Source organism: Nyctibius grandis, chromosome 4 (genome assembly GCF_013368605.1).
Source record: "Nyctibius grandis isolate bNycGra1 chromosome 4, bNycGra1.pri, whole genome shotgun sequence".
Taxonomy (NCBI): Eukaryota; Metazoa; Chordata; class Aves; order Nyctibiiformes; family Nyctibiidae; genus Nyctibius; species Nyctibius grandis.
Window position 1 is genome coordinate 83735273 of NC_090661.1, and position 22125 is coordinate 83757397.

At 50.5% G+C, this 22125-nt stretch overlaps 1 protein-coding gene across 1 annotated transcript; it reads right to left on the reverse strand.

Annotated features, from left to right (window-relative positions):
• Positions 1–3740: 3740 nt before the first annotated feature.
• Positions 3741–21838, reverse strand: SCD (stearoyl-CoA desaturase). Its single transcript, XM_068398664.1, has 6 exons — positions 21770–21838; positions 17678–17963; positions 10821–10951; positions 7196–7401; positions 5679–5911; positions 3741–4467 (listed from the first exon to the last, which is right to left on the reverse strand). Exons 1-6 carry the CDS (start codon positions 21794–21796, stop codon positions 4268–4270), a joined length of 1083 nt encoding a protein of 360 aa, XP_068254765.1. The 5' UTR covers positions 21797–21838; the 3' UTR covers positions 3741–4267.
• Between the last annotated feature and the right edge of the window lie 287 nt (positions 21839–22125).

The window sequence follows — 22125 nt, forward strand, 5'->3', positions numbered from 1 at the left end:
CTGCAAGGAGCTGGCTATGCCAGCGAATGTGGGCTGGCTTGGCAATCCCAGGTGCTGCAGGTGGTAAAGTTGCTGTAAACAAGGCCATCCCCTTTGCCTGCTCCCAGGTGGAGCAAGCTGGTGCCATGCAGAGGTGGCCTTATTCGCTGCTACGATTGGATGTTTGAACAGCAGTTGGGTGGCGAACAGGGAAGCTAACGAAGCGAACACTAATTAAAGTGAGATTTGGTCCGGGGATTTCCCCGCTCTTCTTTTCACTTCCCTCCAGCTGCGAAAGGGGTGGAGAGAGCAGGGACGCTCGGTACTGCAGGAGGAAAATTCCCCCTTGCTGAGGTTAATGAACCCGCCTGACACTGTGGCGGCCGTGCAGGGCCAGGGAGACGGGCTGCCGGTATTACGTGTTATGCTGCATGTATATCTGTCAGCCGCAAGGCTCTGGCAAGAGGCCCTGGCTGGAATTAACCTGCAGTAACCCCGCGGCGCAGGGGCAGCCTTGGTGAGGCATTCTGGGCCGGGCTGCGCTGGAGTATGAAAGCCATTATAATCCGCTCATTCATGGTGCTTAAAGAGCCAGAGGGTTTTTTTCCCCAGTTCTCCTGGAAGGGAGGAGGGTTTGGAAATGGTAACGCGTAGTGTTCTCCATCCCGATGGGGTGTCGCGTGCTTTACTGAGCCCAGCCCGGCATGTCATCAGTCCAACAAGTTTTAAAGTAACATTTTTATTATGAACAAATAAAATTTCAGATCAGCACAACCAGATTTCTGTTTCCATATTAGTAGAAATTATTTCAAAAAGGTTTTTTTTTCTTTTCCAGTACACAAAACAGAGATACTACTATGCAGAAATCCCTAAGCTGTGAAAAAAATGTATCCTACTCACATTTCAACAGTGACAGAGCTTAGACAATGTGCAGATTCAACTTTCCAGTCCTTCCTTGAACACCCAACACTTGGACATCTGCTCTTCACAATACCAGTGGGGCTGGGAACGGTTTTGGAAAACAAACCAGTCCATGCTTCTGCCTGCAGCGGTATGCGTGTGGTACGTATGCCTCCCTCCTCCACGCTTGGCTGGTTGGCAGTGAGCCTCACCACACCCTTGGGTGGCAGGGCGTAACCCCCTGTTACAGATAGGGAAACTGAGGCATGGAGAGTTTTTAAGTGACTTTGTCCCACGTCACGCAGTCAGTGAGTAGCTAAGCTGGGAACAGGTTCCAGGAGAACGGCTGCTCTAGCCACGAGGTCCCACTGCTGCCTTCTTTGCTTCCACTTCTCACACTCATTTAAGCTAAACATACAGACAACGCGTCCAGGATGCAAACATGCCACCAAAATATATATATATATATATTTACAGGTGTATATATATATATATATATATCTCAAACAAAATTCTACTTAAATTGTTGTATCTGTTTCTTAATCTAACAAAAATTCTAACTCAAATACATTCAAAATCACCTGCACCCACAGTAGGCAATTAAATAATTAAGAAACCCCTTTAATGTTCATAATCAGCAAAAAAAAAAGAAAAAAAATACAGCAAATAGCTGTCAATACTCCTATGTATATTAAAGAAAGATTTAAGGCACCCAGAGATATTTGCCAATCTACATAAAGTGACTGGGCAAACACCAGGACTGTTTGGTTACTGCTCCTCATCTTTCACTGTAATTCCAGATTCTGGACCCAAATCAGCACTTGAAATTTGAAAGGAACCCTTGATGTCAAACCCTGCTTCTCTGCTGAGAGGATGTGAAATACTGCAGCATGTCACAGCACGCTTCTCTACCATAGGGTATGTCACACAACACGTTAAGGGCACCAGGAGCAAGGAAATCATTCTCCTCACCTTCTCTGCCCACACCCCTTTCAAATTACTAGCTGAAGCAAATTCATCCTCTCTGGAGACTTCTATGAGTTCAGAGGGTTTTAGACTAGAGCAAAGTCAGCCTGCAATTACAGAGCTAACTTTTTTTTGGAGGGCTTTTTCTTTTTTTTTTTAAATGGTAGGATACAATTCCAGCCACAACCCTCTGCCCCAGCCAGTCCCCAATCAATCATGAGCCTTGGAGCAGTAAGGATGCTGCCTCCTGACACCAGGAGCTGAAGGGCTGCCTGCTCCATTCCTCCCTGTTGTACCTCTTGGCTGGAGACCACATCACTGATAGGGGTCCCATTGCTGAGCAATAACAAGGCCATGGTGGTGGCAGGGAGGGGAAGAGAAGAACTTCTCTGAGTAACAAGCATGCTCTTGTTAAGGAGAACATCACAGAGCTGTCCTGGCTCTTAGCGAGTTTCACAGCAGCAGGAGAAATGCAAAGCTGTAGAGACTTGCTCCCGTGAAGCTTGCCTGGCTGCTACGTGGCAGAGCTGAGGCGAGGAAGTTGGCATCCGCTCCGTCTCTGCCCTCCCGGTCCTGCCTGAATAAGGGAGACACTGCAAACCCCACTCCAACATCACCTCGTTCTGGCCACCTCTTGTGCTTTCCTCCAGCTCCACTTGATGCATTTAAGCAACAAAAACAATACTATTGCTACAACTAATAATAATAATAAAAATTAATAATAATGGGGAGAGTTAAGGGGGGAAAAAAGCACATTCAGCCCAGTGAGGGGCTTGAGGCCATGATGCCCAGAACCTAACCTACTGCCTGAACTCAAGCTGCGGTCTCTGCAGCTTGCAGGAAACAACACCCAGAAGGACTTTTTTTTCCCCAGCACACCCTCCAGCTATGTGCCCACATTGGCTCGGTGATGTAACTGACCTTTCCGCAGGCTCAGTCACCCTCACTGCCTGCCTCGCCGGCAAAGGAGTGAGGTGGTGAGATGGCTCGCCAAGGCGGCCGGGAAGCAAGCTAAGGGACTAACAAGGAGCTGCTTTCACCTCCCCTTCCCACTCCCTCAAAGGAGCAGGGAATGGCAAACCACCTCGGTGGATCCTGGGATGGACAGCCTGGAGGCGGCCCACCCTGGCAACAGTGTCTCACCTCGGAGGTCTCGACTCCCTCAAGCCCCCTGTGCCGCCTGGCCCCACGTCAGTGTTTCTCAGCCACTTGTTATCAACCGAACAGAGCCCCCAAGGATGGAGAGACCTGCTCCTGCGGACACCCTCACCCCTCCCTACGCCTTCAGGCGCTCCCTGGGTGCCGATCTGCAGGGCAGGCATGGACACCAGGACACCGGTCACCCAGCAGGGACCCTGTTCCTCCAGCACATAAAGCAGCTTAACTCAGCAGTAGAGCTTTGGTTTACATCCTTCTCCCCCTCTCCATTTTGGCAAAGTCCCGTTTGCCAGCAAAAATCTCGGCCACGGCAGCGAACAAAACCACCCCGGGCTGTTGCCACCCCACAGCAGCCAGTAGCACACCCCTCCATCTGTCCCCCTCCTCGCTGTGGCTCTCCAAAGGGGCTGCAGAGCCTGGAGCCAGGCTCTGCCTTCAGTCACTGGTGGCACAGGGCACAGCGGGCAGTGCAGGGAGGGAGGCTGTGGTGCAAGACGAAGGAGGTAATAAGGCCACCAAGGCTCCCCCTCCAGTGCCTGCTGCCACCACCAAACCCCCCCCCAGCCACCGGTGAACCTGGCTGGAGCTCTGAGAGAGTCTGGGGCTCTCCTCTCCCCAGCCAGAGAGGCTGTGTGCTGGGAGGGGGGCAGAACACTTCCCAAGAGACATCTTGGAAAGAGACAACTCTCTTTCCAGTGGCAAGGGAAGAGGACAGGGCTGCTTTTTCTGGGGACAGCAGTTTAGCCACGCCACATTTATCAGCAGCCCTTGAGAAAGGCGGAGGGACAGAGGAAGGAATTTTTGGGGGAGGTGGTGGGGAGAGGGTTACTGACTTTGGCTCAACTGTTCAGCTGGCTGGTACAGGCTTCCCTTAACTCCATGGTATGTAGCAGGCTGCAGTGGGCCTCCCGGGGCTGCTTCCTACCAGCTCCTCTGCCAGGGAGAGACTGGGATGACATAAACCAGGAGATGGGGCAGAGGGGCTGGAGAGAAAGAATGGAAAGGAAAAGGAGAGGAGGGAAAGGGGTGGCCTTGCATTATAAAGGCGGAGTCCTAGGTCTTAAATACATCACGTAAAATACAGCGTGGGAGGGGGAGTTAAAACTCATTATCATTACTTTAAGCAAACTGGTAGCATTACTCAGTAGTTAGTAAACATAACATTAAACCTTTGTCCAGCGTGTTCAGAGGGTTCAGGAAGGGAGAAAGGGAGAAAAAAAGAGGAAGGAGAGGTGTGGATATGTGTGTGAAGTAGAGCAGGAACTCAGCCACTCTTGTGACTCCCATCTCCAGTCCGCATTTTCCGAGCCAGGATGACCTCCTTGGAGACCTTCTTGCGATCGCTGGCCAGCCCCAGGAGGCACATGAGGTCGATGAAGGCTGTGGTTAAATTGAAGCGCCAGCCAAACTCACTGGTGGAGTAGTCGTAGGGGAAGGTGTGGTGGTAGTTGTGGAAGCCTTCTCCTGCAAAACACGACCAGGGGGAGGATGTTGCAGAGCTCTAGGTGGTGGCCCCTTTATCTTGGCCCAAAGCACCACATTCCTGAAACAGGCTCTGGATTGAGTCCAGGCTCCTTTCTCCTCTCAGCCCAATTTCACCTCTCTACAATCTACCCCCTTTGGGCATGGTCCAGCATGCCCAGGCTGGCCCTAATGGCAGACAGTCATAGAGGACCTATGGTGCTTTAGAGAAAAATGAGTGTGTGGCAAAGAACTGGCTCACTGACTGTACCAAAACACCAGGGGAATCCTAACGGCTTTTCCTCTGCCACCACGAGAAACCTTCTATTACTGGTTGAGCTACCAGCTAGACATGCAGCAAGTCGCCAACAAGCCAGGCCAGTCAACACTCCTACAACACTGGCAGTCCTAATGCCAAATCCAAAGGGCATTTTCAGATGGCAACAACGCAGACAGACTTCTACTAAGCAATCTACCCCAGTCAGCCACCCTCTGCTCCAGACATTGTCAACGCTGGCTTCAGTGCTTACCCCTTCAATGACATCGCCTGGACTTCTGCTCCTATTCCCCTGAGTCTCTGCAGTTCAAAGCCCTCCCTACTAAAAATCCAGGAGGAGATCCTTCGGTGGTGGAAACCAGTGCAGCCCCAGTGACATACAGTGATGCAAACTAGATAAGGATTTGGGCTTTGGAGAACAGATCAGGGCAAATGCTGACCCTGGCATGTACTTTCCTAGGTCCCCAAAATTTCAGGAAAACACATAGGATGATCTGGCTTGTCTCATCCTCAAGTGCCCCCAAAATCACCAGCTGCCCTGAGAACATGTCCAAATGTGCATCTGCTAGTTTTCAAGTTGACAAATCTAAGACAGATAAGCAGAGACTGCAGCACACGTTTTTCAGTCCGGTGAACAGGGCAGAGAGACCTTCAGGCAGGGTAAATAAAATATTGCTATTGAGATAAGGAGGTGCTAAGTGTAGCAGAGTCCTTTCCAACCTGGAGAGAGGCTGGCGGGAGCTGATAACCCCATTGCCCTTATGTACTCACTGGCCAGTCTGGGAAACACCCCCAGATGCAAAGGCTGGAAGGGAAGGGTGCAGGGGGAAATGGGGACACTTGGATTCATAGAAATTCCTAGAAGCAGCTGCAGCCCCAAGGGGCAGTCCCCACTCTGCAGTCTATCTGCAGCAAAAGACACAGACGCTGAACATACCTAGGGCCCCCAAGCTGACCAGGGGGTTCTCCCGTGGGTTGATGTGCTGATCATACGGCCGGTTGCCAAACATGTGAGCAGCACTGTTCACTAGCCAAGTGACATTGAGCCCTATGGCGTAGCGCAGGAGGGTTGGAATGAAGAAGCTGATGATGATGGATTCATCCCAGAAGTACCAGGGCACTACAGTGGGCAGCGTGAAGCACAGCAACACCACCGAGGGCTTGTAGTATCTGGAAAGGAAGGGACCAGGAGGAGAGCGCTCAGTGGCAGAGGCAGGACAGGAAAGGCTGGTTCAGTTCTCCCTTTGGAGGGTTCACGCTCAACTGTATAGGGAAAATCAAGTGCAGAAATACCTCACTCCTGAGCCCTGCATCTTTTGCCCTGGATGCGCAGAAGCCGTGCCTGGAGACTCCCAAGTCTTGTTGCCGGGCAGGAGACTCAAATTAAAGTCCTGCTCTCCCTGTCTCAATCTCACATGTGCACAAAGCTATGTCCCCATCACCATGAGTCCAGACACCAGCTGCTGCTTTTGGCCTCATCAGCCATTTGCTTCTCAGCTATGTTGGTCCCCATAAAGGAAACCCCATACTTGCAGAGTCACACAGAAGGTCCCTTCTCCAGCTCTGGCCCAGTGCCGCAACTCCTCCTTGCAGACTTGGCCCTGCCTACCAATACATCCCACCACCAAGTGCAAGCAAGAGACACTTGTGCCATCAAACAGATGAGCACGTGGGGTCTCTCACACTAAAGGGATAGGAGTGGAGGAAGCCGAACCACTTTGGTGACCCACAAAAAAATCCCAGGCACAAAAAGGAGGGAAGCCATAAATCTTGCTTGATTCATCTGGGACTGAACTAGGGACCTCCGGAGTGAGGGTGGTTAACTATATGGGTTCAGTCCCCTATCCCTGCAACCCTGGTGACAGGCTCGTCTCATCTGGGGATCAGTCCCAGTATAGCCCCAGACAGCTAAGAGATACCCCATCCAAGAGGCACCAGTGAACCAAAATTGTCCCTCACAGTTACTGCCTCTCTCATGTCCCCATTTTCAACTCCTCTTTCACCACACTGTTTTGAGGAGACTGATGGGAGAGGGGCAGAGGCATGGCCTGGAAGTTGTACCACAGTATCTCCAAGGATGGCCTGGAGGCACCTGCGGGTGGGCTCTGGGCCAGCCAAAGCAGTAGCGGGGCTGTGGGCAGGCAGGCGTGGAGGTGCTTTGTGGTGGGAAGCTCAGCCTGCTGCTGGCAAGATGCCACAGGGTAGGCGGGCAAGAAAGGGGTGTGGGAGGGCTGGAGGTAGCGCTAGCTCCTAAATACTTCCTATAGGAGAGGCACAGCTCATATCTCACAGTTCATCCCACAGCAAAGCCTCAGGCAGACTGAAGACTCACATTTCTCACAGGATGCCCTCAGTCCCCTCATGATCCATCAAGGCTCTGGGGTCCCCAGCCCATTTGCAGGGTCCCTGCTCCATCCCACATGGCTCTGTGCTGGGGCTGACCCCACAACTCACCTTCGCTGGAACATCACCACTTTGTCGGCCTTTACGTCACTCAGGTCCAGCTTCTGGCCCTTCTCTATGACGTCTGGGTGCTTGCGCACCAGCAACCAGCCGATGTGGGAGAAGAAGAAGCCCCGCATGGCGTTGTGAGGGTCCGCATCTGTCTCAGAGAATTTGTGATGGACACGGTGGTCCCGGACCCACTCGTAGATGTCATTCTGCAAGGCAACAGGAGCGGAGACTTAGGGCCAGGGCTGGAGATGTTCCCTTCAAATTAACAACAGGCCTAAAACATTTAGACACCTGAATCCTATTGACCTGAACCTGTATCAGTCATTTTATCTTTCTTTAGAGTTTGGGGTTTTTGGCTTTTAAAAAAAGGTTGGATCTTCTTTGCTCAACCACTTCAATTTTCTTTGAAATCTGCTTCTTTGGTGAGCTGCCTTTTCTATTTTTTTTAATTGGTTAACTTTAGGCTTTGGTTTGTACATCCTCTACAGCATCACAGGTTCAGACTGGTCAGCCTGTTCCCCCATCCCTGCAATAGCCAGCCCTCGTTGGCCAGTCAGTGCCTCCTCCCTCACACGCTCAGCTCTTGTTAGTCACTTGTCCCCATCCCTACAGTGCCAGCTGGGATTGATCAACCTGTCCCTTCCCTCCACCCTGAAATTTTCCATGGGTCAACCTGCCTTGCTTTTCCTGGGATTGCCAAATCAGATCTGTTTAATTTGGGGGTGAGTTTTTTTAACTTTTCTTTCCTTGGAAATCAAATAGTCTTAAAATGAAGGCCCCTCTTTAGAAATAAACACACCATTTCAATGACAATTATAAAAAATACCCCCCCTTCAGCCCCATAACCATTCTGTTAAAGCTGCAAAATCAATACAGTTTGGAAAAAGTCAAAGCTTTCATCATTTGTATGAAGAAATGATTGTTTTGGACATTTTTAAGAACAGATTTTAATGAGCCTGTACTCATTCCTTTACACCAAGATTCTGATGTGCTTAAAACCATGTATTACACCATCCTAGAAAACATGAAACAGAGATCCAAGCACACCTCTGTTGCCTGTATTACACAAGACGCTCCTTAATCTCATAAGTACATAGGACTTTTCCTCAAAACACGTTGAAGGTAGGACAGCAGCTTAATCATCCCTATTTCTTGCCCAGAAAGATCAAGTGACTTATCCACACAGGGAGCCTGTAGCAGAGACACAACTCCTCGAGTCCCTCTCAAGTGCTGTAACCACTCCTACTCCAACTGAGATAAAATGATTTACCTGCAGGCCATGCAATAAGGCAATGATAGACATGGGTCAGGATTCAACTCTCACTTGTTTCCAAATATGGGGAACTGCTGCCTTCCTTCCAGCCAAATCCTGAGCACCTCCAAGTATCACCAGCCCTCACTGATGTAAGCTGGAGCTTTGTCACTCAGCATCCCCTCAGAAGAGGGTGGCCCAGCAGCCTTCCTTATCCAGTAAGCAGAGAAGTACAGCCAGTACCTATCCTGGAAATGTTCACCTGTGACTCGAAGTCTCTCTTACATTCCAGACCCTACACAGCATCACGTAACGTGAGAAAACCCAGCCTGAAAGCTGACAGAGAGCTTGGGTTTACACATCTGTGGTGGCTTTCCTTGTCTCCTGGAAACCCTTCTGCTGGAGGTAGGAGGCACAAGTTTGGAAAGAGACCATGCACCCCAGTTGGAGCACCTCATCCATCATACCCTGTGCACAAACACAGATCAGGGTCTCAAAGTTGAAGAGTTAGAATCTTGACCCAAACTTTAGCACATATCTTTTCTACAGACCTTATTTTGGAACCACCTCTAAACTGCAACCTTGTCTGAAAATCATGGCTTTGTGAGACCAGCAAGAAAAGCCTAGGAGAATGCCTCCTTCCTTGGGAGTTTCCAGCTACAGGCTATAACAAGGAGAGCTTCTGCTGTGCTGCAGCTGCCTGGTCTTGTAGGTGGAAAACTCGACTAGGGGCAAAATTCCTGAATTCCCTGAAATCACAAGCCATAGATCTCTGAGCAGCTAACAGGCATTTTCTGGAGGATCTCAGATAAGATAATCTATAGTCCTCTCTGGCCTTAAAAGTTACCAGTCTAATCTTAGGAGCTGCTGCCACTAAGAGGAATGAGGTAAATCGAAAAGTAACGTTCTCTTGATCTCATTGAAAGTAACTATTAAAAAAAATCCACGGGGAATGGTACTAAATTTTCAGTAAAACTTTGGATTAGTTCCTATTGAACCTGAAATATCTGTCTGTCTCTCATCTTTGTCTATTCCTATCCCCTACAGCAACAGCTCAGCAAATTCTTTCCCCCTCTGCCCTATAACCCTGTGAAAGATGGTTTTTGTGTGGGACTAGCCACAATCTATCCTGTTCCCTTGCTGAGTGCTGGACCAGTAGCTGGAATCAACAGCTTGGTCCTTCCTCTTCCTCATGAAAGACTCTGGTTTGGTACTAACAGAGAAGAGGGAAGTGAATCATGTTTTAGAAAGGCTGAAAAAATCCCCACTCTGTTCTGATTACATGTCAACAAAGTGATATCCTTTATGGCTACACAGGGGGGAAAGGGAGATAATGTCTCTAAAATACCTGTTCCACTTGGGCTTTACCCTTCCCCCATACCTCAGCTGGAGAATTACTTAGGGGCACAGCACTGATACTTTTCCATTTACCTTCTTCTAGCAGAAAGTGCTGCACCCTGCCACCCTCGCGAGTATTTTCTACACACGAGCAAGCCTGCATGAAGTCCCTTCAAGTACAGTTGGAGGATGGAGTGCTGTTAGAGCTGCCTCACAGCAGCAAACCCGAGAGACCACAAGGATTTTTCTGTGGCATGCTAATCTGGGTTTTCACTCTAACTTCTTCTAAAGGGCCATCTCTGCTACTTTCTACAGTCCCTAAGGACTTCCCTATTTGTTTGCTTTGTGGACTGTTAAGTGCTCTCTGAGTGGTTAGGCAATACCCTGAGGTGCTTATCAGCTGCCTGCAGTCATTTGTGCCACTCTGAATGGGCCCAACCCTGCCCTCCTTGAAACATCACTGACCTGGGATGACTCTCTGGAAGCCAGTGGTGTGACTTATAACAGGGTTATTCCTAAACATCCCTCTTCCGAACCAGAGAAGCATGCCCCTAACTGCAAAATTTCAACAAGTTCTTGGTCTTTCTGCGGCAGCAAGTTCCACAGCCTGGCTCCCTGGGCTGTGCAATGTCTCCCCCCTTATCAGCCGTGCAGCAAGAGGAGGGTGAGGCAACCCGAACACCAGGAGAGCACTTAGCACTTCCACACCTCTTTCACAGGACCTGGAGCAAGCACAGGGAGACTACACCTCGAGGGAAGGGTACATTCCTGCTTTGGAGAGTTTTCCTACCCCTGGTCTTGGCAAACAGTCCTCTTTCCACCCAGTTCATCTCAGAGTCACCCTTTCACGACACAAGGTGAAGACAATGAGATGGACGCTAGCACCGCAGCGTTAGATGGAAAGGGCAGGTTGTTTCCTAACAAGAGGCAGTCGGAGAGAGGAACCTCTCCATCATCTTGTGCCCCATATCTGAGACAGGGATTCAGGGAAGCACTTCCTTCTGAGGACCAGTGGCACATTGAGAAGGTGCTTACCTGGAAGGCCACAGAGTTTGCAATAGTCAAGAAGATCCGCAGGGGCAGCGTGGCTTTGTAGGACCGATGGCTCCATAGGCGGTGAGATCCAGCTGTTATCCCCAGAGCACTCACCATGAAACACAGAATGGCTGAAGAGGAAAGGAAGGTGTTGGAGCAGTTAGAGCAAGTCAGCCGGCAGCAAAGTTTCAGGCAGAGCAACACAAAGGCAGGCCACCCCCCAAAACTGTATAAACAAGAGAAGAACCCATGGAGAACACAGATTGGGGCAATAAAAATCAATGTGAGAGTGCCCAAGCTACTACAGGCTTCCTAAGCAATGTAGGGCAAATCACTTCAGCTCTTCATCTCTGCCAAGGGAGGAGCCTTCCCCTTACAAGACTTGTCACAAGAGTTGGTTCTTCAGCATAGTGCCATCTGTCATGGTGCAGGATTGTCAAAATTGTATAAAGCAACTGCTTCCATACAGCCCTGTGGTAACAGCTCTGCAGGCCACCAGGGAACAGCTTCCCCCTTTCCTCCCACCCCGAATAATCAAGGATCTTGCTTTCCTATCTTACTATTCCTCACTAAATCTCTTTTGCATTCTTTTCACCTAGAGGTGGTAGATGATCTTACAGTTCTTCAGGGGGACAGCTCAAGCCCAGGGTTAGGTTTCTCTTCTGCTCCCTTTCTGAGCAGAAGCTGTCTAGAAAAATCTAACCTACCATCCCACTGAAGCCTGGACTTCACCTTCAGCTCCACCACCAACTTAAAATTTGCCCACAGGCTCCCGTTCCCAGTGTCTTTTTGATCTCCCCCCGCTGCTCAGCTCCTGCACCATTTACAGGAGAAAACTTCAAGGCCAACAAGTTATTGCAGGTCATGCCCACAGCAGAGGCAGACGTTGCTGGGCCCAGCTGACCTTCGAGGCTGCTTTATACATTCCCTCTCCACACAGGTCAGAAAGAATTCCTTGCCCCTCTGGCAGCTAGTAAAAAACCACATCCCTCTCCCTCTGGATCATGTGTTTATGTCTGCCCTGGTCTGTGTGTTCCCACATGTCCTCCTGGGACCTCTGGAATTTAACCTGGGTTCCAGCATCTGGTCCTAGAACTAAAATGGAGAAAAGACCCCAACAGGGTCATAGCAGCGTTACACTAGGAAGCTGGGGATGAGAAGAAAATTGGATCTGAAAAGTAACTCTTTCTCTAGGAAGGAAGGGTCAGGAAGTTTGGCAGAAAGACAGAGGGCATTCAACAGCTGGTTTGCCCTGCAAGCTGGGACACTGAGAGGGAAGGGTGCACATCTGTGCATAGGTCAACTGATCCACCTTCAGTCCCCTGGGGGAAGGGACACCTTCTTCCCAGTTCCCTAGGGGAAACTCTTGCCTTGGTATAAATTTGCAGATTTCAGCCAATTGGATCAATCATGAAAACAGCTCCTTATTCTTACTCGTAAATCCATGGATAGCAATCGCTGGTATGCTTGACAATACCATTCAGTCCAGCCAAATGGCTCTAATCAAACTTATCTTGAACCCAGAAAATAGATACTCTGCCAGACACTTGTCTGGAATCAGAGATCTGAGACATGCGCAAGGCACTGTCCGCCGTGTTCTTTCATTCAAAATAATCCAGCTTTTATTTTGTATCATCTCCTGCTCCCTCTTCCTTCTGTCACCTCCTTTTTGTTTTTCTACATTCCAGACCTAATCTCTTATCTGCTAAAAGCAGGTCTCGACTAAAAGCCAGTCTCAGCTGACTTAACATCCTCTTCTGGCCCCTTCAACTTGCATGAACCCTCCTCACTCCCAGCCCGCCGTATAACAGCGATCTTCCCTGTCTGCTGATCTGACCGTGACTTCCCATCTTCACCTTCTCCCTTGGCTTCCCCACCTGCTGCCAAATGCAGTGCAAGCCTCGGACTGTCACACCTCTGCCTCATGTCTCCCAGCACCTCTGCGGTCTCTCGGAGGAGCCAAGCAGTCACTGTTCATAGCTGATTTATAGGGCGTGAAGAGGGATAAAAGCGCATGCAAATGCAGCAGGATCTGGCCTTTCCAAGAGACAATGAAGCTGAGCAAAACTCAGAAAGCTGACCAAATCTGGAAGGGGAGAAGGGAGGGATGCTGGAGCAGGGTGTTTGGTTCGTGTCTCCCTTTGGCCTTACTGACAGGAAAGTACTTATGCTGAACACCTTGAAGGTCTCACCCAGCCCCATGGTGCTGACTTGTAAGTTATGAACCAGCTCATGACCAGTTCCCCGTTGGTTTTAGAGTTTAAGACTCATTTTAAATCAGTCACTGTCCCCACAGATTTATACAGGAGAGCAAACCTTGAAAAAGCACCTAACATATGACTCTGATTTGCAGAATCTCTCTGGCCTCAGACACTGCAATAACAACAAAACCCACTCCTGTATGTTTCAGACACTTCCTACTAGTGGCAGAAGCGTGAGTCACCACCATTCTCCCTTGAACATAAGCTCCTATACCCTGCAAACCGCATTTCATAAAACCTCTGGGCAACTTTATACCTATGGTGCACACTTCAGTAGCTGAGGTAGATTTCCAAGAGTGACAAGCAGTTTATGGCAGAGCTGAGAGCAGCATCCAGGAGTCTGGATTTAACCTCCAACCTATACAGACTCTATGAGAAACACCAGACAGGAAGTCTGTGGAAAACAACATCAGCTTGCAATGGATGTAGGGGGCAAATTGCTGGGGAAAGAGCCCAGCCCTCCACTGTGGGGCAAGTAGCCTTGACTGAAAGCTTTTGTTAAAAATTTGGCAGAGTACCGACTGCTTTCGGGTGGGGTATAGAACAGTCACGGCCTTCATCCAAAGCCCATGAACCTCAGCAGCTCATTCTACAACGGACACAAGTCTCTAATTATAATCCTGTGCTGCCCCCCTGCCCATATACAGCAGCCATAGTTTACCTAAGGAGCGGACACCTTCTGTGAGAAAGGAGCTGATTCTCAGTCTATGCATACATGGCACCCAGCCCCACAGAAACCCAAACCCTACTTGGGGGCTGTTAGCTCCATCAGCCATATCTACAAGTTGTTGTGACAGTGACAGGATATGGACAATAAGATTGAAATGCCTGGTGGAAAACAGAAGAATCCAGCGCCCTAATGATTCAGAGGGTTCATCCCTGCAAACAGGTACAATGATGATCATTGCATAGCCAAGGAATGAGCATCTCACAGGGAATGAAGAAGAAAATCGCCTCCAAGATTATCCACTAGGAATGAAAATGAAAAGAGAATAGAGAAGGTGAAATAAAGTAGCACAGATTTTCACAGGTGCCTTGGAAAGTTGCCTCAAACTGAAGGACTTAGGGACTCTATCAGCTGAGGTATCAAAGTCATCTTCCACACCATGCTTTGAAGTATCCAAGATCCAAAAGACTGTCAACTCATAGGTGATGTTCCCAATGACCCATTCAACTGGGATACAAAGAATTATGACCACCGGCAGTAATATGACTCAGTGCTCCAAAAATTAAACTCAAAACATTCCGGATTCAGTTATGTCTATATGACTCACTAGCCTTTACCTTTTCAGGGCCCAGATGCAGACCTCAAGTTATGATGGGAAGCCAGGAATATGCTAAAGGCATTGTCACCTGCAGTCAACACCAAGGATGTTACCATCAAGAGGAACCGTCACTGTTTTATAGACATTGTTGGCCAGGCCAACAGGGGTTAACACAAATGTCATTGGTCTGCTGCATCCGAGGGCCAGGAAGATAACCTGCAAATCATATTTCCAGGGAGGCTCAGAGCAGTTAGAGAAGAAACTGTCAATCACCTTTGCATGCTGCCCTTCCAGACTCAATCTCTATGCCGTTTAGCAAATGACGTGAAATCTGCCCATGATCCCCAAAAAGACTGTGCAAGACTTTGTCAAGTGCAGTGGAGAAGACAGTAAATAAAAGGGGAGCCGGCTAGAAAGCCATAGTGCTGGAAGGGCTTGGAGAGCTCTTGTTATTGTTAGCTCTCACCTAATCAACAACCCCGGCTCGTTCTGGGAAGCTCTGTACCAGAAAGAGATCAGGGGATACAATGCACGCAGCAACGCAGAATAGCAAACAATGATGAAGGCAGGGCTGGAGAGCTTGAGAGACAAAGAGGAATTAGCACACAGAGAAATGAAAACAAAAGAGGACACAGTCACCAATATAACTGGTTTCAGAGGGACAGGAACATCAAGGAGACAGTAGCCTGGATGAAGAGGGTATAAGCAGGAGATTGCTCCTTATAATAAAATATAGAAGATAGATCAGCTACCAGGCACCACCGCTGCCTGTAGCATCACAGCAGAGAACATCTGGGGCCATGTTAATTTTATGTTATATGTACACAGCCTAAGGAAGGAATGATCTGAAAAACAAAGAAACAAGAAAAAACCCCAGCAGCTCCGGAACTACCACCGGGAGAGCTGCTCTGCCATGAGCCCGTGGTGTATTGCTGGGAGCAATGCAAGTCTCTGCTGCTCTGTCCTTGTGTGTAAAATGGGAACCATAGTCCTCTCCTTGCTACCGGGGGTGCTGGGAAAATAATGGCAAGTCACTAAGAGGACAGTCACAGATGCCTTGTATCTGCTAAAGAAAGGCATGAACTGAGAAAAGGGCAATGCAAGAAGGAGCAAGCAGCCTTGCTGAGAACCCAGACCTGTGGAGGATCAGAGTATCCCAGCTCCGGTCAGCACTGGAGGAGAACGAACTATAGGGGAAAGCTCTGACTTGCCTGCAGGGTGTAGGGAAGGGTGGTCCTTTCCCAGAACAAGTGCCAGAGATGCAGGACAGGGAGCTCTGTGGAACTACTCCAGCTTTGGTAAGGCAGGATGGATCTTCAGCCAGTCCAAAACAGTGCAGTTACCCCAGACTTCGTGTCCTTCTCCCATTCCCAGAGCATCTGTCACTCCAGAAGCCACCAAGGAATCTTGCAGTGCCTCACAGTGGCAGGAGAGCAACTGGCACTTCACATCGGAGCGGACCAAGGGAGGGGAGCAGGAAGGACTGGCATTAGGCAAAAAGCAAGGCAGATTCCCACAAAATGACATGGGATGCCATACAGACATCCTGAACAGGCATGTGGTTGCAAAGACACTGCCTCAGAGACCATTTTGGGGTAAGGTGGGGCTTAGCAGAATGCAAAGCAGCATTAACCTTCTAGATCAAGATGCTGAAGCCCACTTAAGTATCTCAGAGAAGCTCAAGGGAGAAGGGTTGGATAGATTTGGAAACCACAGTGCATCTCAGCAGCTTGAAATGAAACCAGAAAACCCAACTCACCTTTTCCCTCTTCCTTGCCCCAATGTCCTAAGGATATTTGGCTGGGGCTGGAGGACCGAGGCTGTCAACTCAGTGAGTGAGAAGCCAGCAGCCCCTGCTGAGCCTCCAGCTGAGAGCCTGGGGATGGGACACACAGAGCAAGACCGGGAGCCCTGAAACGCTCCTCCAAGGTCGTGCTGAGGCTCCACGTTCTGCCCAGCCCTGCCACTCCGGGGAAAAGCGCAGCCTGTCAGGTTTTCACAAGCAGAAGGCCCAGCAAAATCTTTCATAGCGGCCCCTCGAAAGGCCATGCTGGCTGCACAGGGAACACGTTGGTGCCTCTGCTTTTGCAGAGGCTGTAGCCAGCTTCTGACTGAGTCCTGTAGCCTCCAGTGATGCTCATCCCCCAGGCCTCTGACTGTGAGAAGCTGAGGTGGTCCAGGAGGGAAAGAGTCAGTCTGGCCGTCCAGGGAGCCATGTCTTTCCCAGTCCAGTCTTCCCCTTTCCTGTGATGCTTGTTGCTCACGGCCATCGGGAAGACAGAATCTTAGAGCGTGACAGACCAGGTGGATCTCTCCAGGGCCTGTCCACAGCTGGGCTGGCCAGGACGCTGCTCCCGGATGAGCACTTTACAGGAGCACTACTGAAACCAAAAGCCATGCCAGCAGATCTCAAATTAGACTGTCGCTTTTCGTTTCAGGATGCTGTGTTTCACAGGAAGGCAGGGGCTGGATGCAATCTCGCAACCTCCCCACTGGGAGCTGTTTGGCTTCTTGATCCACACAAAGGCTCGTGGACAGTGAGGCTCCCCTGCGGCTTGGGCCCCAGGCCCAGCTGCCTTTCAAGCAGTCAGAGGAGAAGTTTGGTTCCTACCCAGGGCAAGGTCTCTGAGAAAGGGGAGCTTCGCCTAGCTACCTTCTGCTGGGTTGTGTTTTCCATTGGAATTTGCTGCCTGGAGAGATGGTTATTTATTTTTTGAAAGTTGTCAGGCTTAGTTCCGGGATGATGGGGGCTAATCTGTGCTTTTGTAAGAAAGATAAAAGACCTAAGCTTCAGACTTAACTCTTGACTTTTATCTTCAGCACAACTGTATTTTGTCTCCTTCCCCTCACACACATGTGGAGGCTCTTACCTCCCTTGGTAAGGACAGGAATGGTTCTTGTCTTTGGGCAGCAGCCCCATGCCAAATAACGTTCTGTAACTTGCCTCCCCCGCCACCCCTTAAAGTGCTCTTGCTAGTACCTTTCTTCCTAACTTCCTGGGACTGTCACAGTACTCTATCAAATGTTTTCTGTGCTTCATCCCAGAAGTGGCTGCACATTCAGGTGTGGGCTACTTCCAAGCCTAATGCCTGTGAATCTAGTTTGCTCTTTAAGCAGCCAAGCAGTTCCCTGCCAAATCATGCATGACCTTACAACAGACACTAGCAAGCCCTCCCATAGCTTGCTATGAAGCTGGCTGAGTAGCTGCTTCTAACAGAAGACCTCCATTTCCCTCTTTCTCCTCCCTGAGCCTGTGGGCCTGGAAGAAAAAAAATACCACCCAACAAACGGTTTTGCAGATGCCAAGAAACAAGTGGAGAAACATGCTTACCCCATGCCAGTGTCTGGATCTTTGCAGAAGGTATCAGCACCAACCCGATTATGGCTCCTAGATGCAGCAGGCTCATGAGGATGATATTCCTCCAGACATATCGCATGGGGGGCTTGGGGCCCTCCTTCTCCCGGTAGGTCTCATCAAACATATCGTCTATCATGCCCCGGTCTCCTGTCAAGTCCTCGTGATTGAGTAAGTCCTCCTCCACGACGGCATCCCCCTTCCTGGTCACCCGGGAGGTGACAGTGCCGACAGTGGTGGTGCTGGAAGCGGAGGAGAACTCCTTGGAGAGGCGGCAATGGACATTTTCAAGAAAGGGAAAAGGGAAAACAAAACAAGAAGTTGGTGGTTACCAATGCATGGAATTGAAATACAAACAGCAAGGCTGGCAGTACCAGGACCTGCAGCCTGCAGTTTCCCTGGCAGACTCCATTCCTTCAGCTGAGCCCTTGGCACCAAGAAGAGCCCGCTCTGGTCCCATGGAGTCATGGCCTGAGAGGTAGGGGGGCTGATCTTTCTGGGGAGAGGAGGTGAATGGTGGACAGGGTGCAGAAAGTAAAGTAAAAGACTTCAAAGCCAGTCTTTTTTCCACCAGTGGCTTTGGTGAGATCATTTGCAGGCTGCAAGGATTTTCATTTCCTTCAGTTTTATTAGTAGGCGTTTTTAGGTGGGCTTGTGGTCTGGGCTTGTGCATAAGCAGACAAGAATAAATGAAATCTTGTGAATGAACAAAGAGGTGGGAGAGAGAAATACAGTCTGAAATATGGTTTTATTATACATCATTGGGCTGCTCCTAAAATCCTGCCTTTTTGTGTCACCCCCCTAAGGATCACTGGAAGAACATCAGGAAGATCCACAGGGGGATTCCTTTGGGGTGCCTCCTTATCTCCCCCTGCCTCATCTTCCAGGCTAGGACATGGCAAGACCAACACACTTGGAGATCAGTGGACAGAAGCAGTTGAGCGGCGTGCTTCCAGTTAGACATCCTACCTCATGGCTGCTGCTCAGCCTCTTATCCCTCTCCCACTTCCCACCCACAGGCAAACTGAAGCATGGGAAGATAATCCTCTGAGACGAGGACAACAGCATGCAGTGAAGAAGTTCTAAGCAGCAAGTCGGCTCAGCCTGGCTCCCGGCTCCCTCCTGTAACCATGACACAACATTCCCTCTGCACACGCTTGTTTGCCCTGGCTGAGTGACAGCCTGCCCGATCAGGCGTGCATGACGAAAGGGGCAGGCAGGACTGACCCTAATGAGACAGGTCACTGAACCCTGAATCACCGATTTCCATCTCCATCATGACAGCCGCGTGCTTGCTGGTGCTCGCAGCCCTTTGTCAGGCCCGAGCCCAAGCGTTTGACTGGGCTCGACCCTGTGAGTGCCAAGCACGTGGGATACAAGCGGTGGGAGGGCACACCACCCCCATCCCCTCACCTCCCAGGAACCTGCCCGAAGGACACGTCCTGCTGCCACCCGTGCCACTGCCTCCATGTGCAAAGGGGCGCTAAAGGTCAGCCGGCAGGAACGGGAGAGCCGGGACCATGTGAGCGAGTGTGGCCAAGCTGGGAAAGCTCCTTTCCCAACAGAAATCTCTCGTGAATTAACAGCAGATTCCCACTCAGGCACCCGGGATTCATAAAAGACCACCATCCTGCCATGGCCTAGTTTCCTGAGGGAGGCATTAAAATCGGGCCAGGCAGCTTACGTGGCCGCCCCAACTCCTCCCTTTCCCAAGGGTAGAAAATAGAGGGTTACAGACATACCTTCCTACAGGGAGGAGCCGGCAAAGCTGACAGATTCCCCACATTTGGGAAGCAAAATGATCTCCACAGAGGGAGCCCTCTAAGTTTTCCCTTCTGGAATCAAAGGTTAGAAAGGAAAAAACCTGGACATGACCCATCCTGCTGCTTTCACTGAACCCAGGTAACTGCTGAGCTTGGGACCGGCTCCTCTGCATCCTGGCTATAGGCTGTCTCTGCCTGCTTTCCTAATTAATGTTTTGAGGGTATGATACTCTGAGCTGCTAGAGAATTTAGAGGCAATCCTCCCTCCAAAAGAACCGTGGGAAATGGCTTCTAATCCAGAGATCAGGCCAGGAAAAGTCCTGCCCATTCCAAAGTGTCAGATATTCTCATCTGGCATTTTAGCAGGAAGGCACAATTTTCTTCCTTGGCTGGAAGACAATCTACCAAAAAGACCTAAGACTTGTCTATGCAGGAAAAATTCCCAACAGAGATCTGGTGGTATAATTAGATGGGTAACGCTCCCCATATGGACATGCTGCTTCCAGAGTAAGAATGTGGGGTTGGAGTTGCATTTTTCTCCTCCGCGATAGCTTATGTCACTGTCAAAGTTGCACAGGGGCAGAGGAGGAGGAGGGAGAGCACAAAGAAAACAGAAGAGAGCAAAAAAACCTCTTCTTCCAGAGTTGTAGTAGCCACATGAGGAATTTTAATGGCATACCTATGCTCCTGGAATGAAACTGTTATAATCAAACTGGTCATTTCTCACATGTAAACTAACCTTAAATCAAAAGGGCTATAAAGCAGCTGTGAAACACAGCTCCACTATTACAGACTTGGTGGGGGAGCATGGGGGGAAGAGGGAGGGAGAGTGGGCAGCTATTTAGCTGGAGATCGGGGAAATGAGGAGGAAAGAAAGAGGACTTTTACCCCCTTATGGCCACAGTGGCTCCTGCAGCTCCTCCTGAGGAAAACGGGATGGGGATTGATGTGGGGTCTAGAGCTGAGAGGGGGAGGAGGCCCACTAAATCATTTTCATGAGCTCTCCCTCATTTCTCAATGACTTTGCAGCTCTCATCTGCAGAACAGATGTGTTCCCCCATCTCCAACCCCCCCCCCCCACCCCACCCTACCAGCACTGAACACACCATAGGTGATCCTGGCACCCAGCCAGCTTATACAACCAACTGCAGCTCAAAGGCTCCCACGCTGGGTTCAGCCTAGGGGCCCCAGGGCACTCAGTCTCAGGTCCGGTATACTTGAACATGCCCAACGTGACTCAGGGACAGGATTCTTTCCAGCCTCCAGGATATGCCCCAAAATACATGCCAAGACCATGAAACGTGGACTGCACGCTGCCCTTGGCATCCGTTTTGGGTCGGGAGGGGAGTAAAGTTCTTTACATCACAGCACCCCTGGAAGGTCACGGCACCTGCACAAAAGGACCGGGGGAGACTCCGCGTGCTGGCGACAGGCAAGAGAGCGGGGCTGTGATTTACCTCCACTCCTCAGCATAGGTCGAAGGGGGAAGGATGAAAGGATGAGAAGGCGAGAGCAGGAATTCCAGAATCAAGCCCCTGCCTCCCCTTGGGCAAAGGGTGGCTACCAGGAGGAGCAAAAATAAAATCTCTAAAGATCCAACAACTCTACGTATCTTCCTGGTGCTGGGTTGTTATTCAGGCCTTCTTATGCCAAAAATGGGCAGTCTCCCCACTGCATGTTTGCTTGGCTCAGGCAATGCAGACACAGTCATTCATTTCATCTGGGCAGCTGGCCGCTTTCACCTTGCGTCTGTCCTAGAGATGCTCCCTGCTGCAACATTTGCCTTAAAAACGCTGCAAGTGAAAGCTTTTTCTTATTAAAAAAAAAAAATTAAAAAAATAAAAAAAAGTAACAGTCTGAGCATTACCAAAACCCCCATGACCTCTTGGCACAAAAGACCTTCCTGAACAGCCCTTACCAGCACACTTAGATGGATCTTTTTAAGATAAACCTGTATTTTATGCTCAGTCTATCCAAGGGCACAGATTCTGTGGAGACAATCCCAGCAGCAGCTATCCCCCCTTCATTCACGGTCTCCCCATGAGGCTCGGGTGATGTCTCAAGTTAGCACCGAATGACTGCCTCCTGACGAAGAAGCGGCACAGAGAAGACAGACGCACACACACATGTGCATACGTGTGTGTGTGTGTGTGTGCGTGCACGGACACGCGTGGATGCCCAGACCTTTCTTCCCAAGGCGGCAGCAACAGCACAGCACTGCCGGAGACGCGGAGCCGAAGGAGGAAGGGGCGAGGGGAAGACAAAGCACCCGCACCCCCGGGCCCGCCGGCAGCCCCTCGCTCACCTCCTCCTGCAGCAAGTGCGCAGGCATGGGGCGTCCCTGTCTCTCGCTCCTCGGCGGCGGTACGCGGGCGCGCAGGTCCCCGGCGGTGGCGGCGGCGGGAGGCGGCTGGCTCTTGTCGGCCCCTCGCCCGGCGAGCTGTGCAGCTCGGGGAGGCGGGTGCCGAGGTATTTAAGCGGGGCTGCTTGCTCGGCGGCTGGCGGGGCCGGGCTCTCTGCGCCCCGGCCTCCCGGTGACCCCCTGTCCGCGGTTGGGATGCGCGGGGTCAGCGCGGCGGGCGGCGAGTCGCGGCGGGGGCTCGACTCTCGGCGTGCCCGGGAGGGGAGGAAGGATGCTGAGGAAGAGGAGGATGGCGAGGG

What these genes read in the sequence shown, in the direction of transcription:
- SCD (XM_068398664.1), bottom strand. Translation starts at nt 21,796, where the DNA reads ATGCCTGCGCACTTGCTGCAGGAGGAG. An exon ending in CGCACTTGCTGCAGGAGGAG is followed by an intron (nt 17,964 to 21,769) that starts GTGAGCGAGGGG and finishes CGCCTCTCCAAG; the next exon opens with GAGTTCTCCTCCGCTTCCAG. An exon ending in GATCCAGACACTGGCATGGG is followed by an intron (nt 10,952 to 17,677) that starts GTAAGCATGTTT and finishes TTTCCTCTTCAG; the next exon opens with CCATTCTGTGTTTCATGGTG.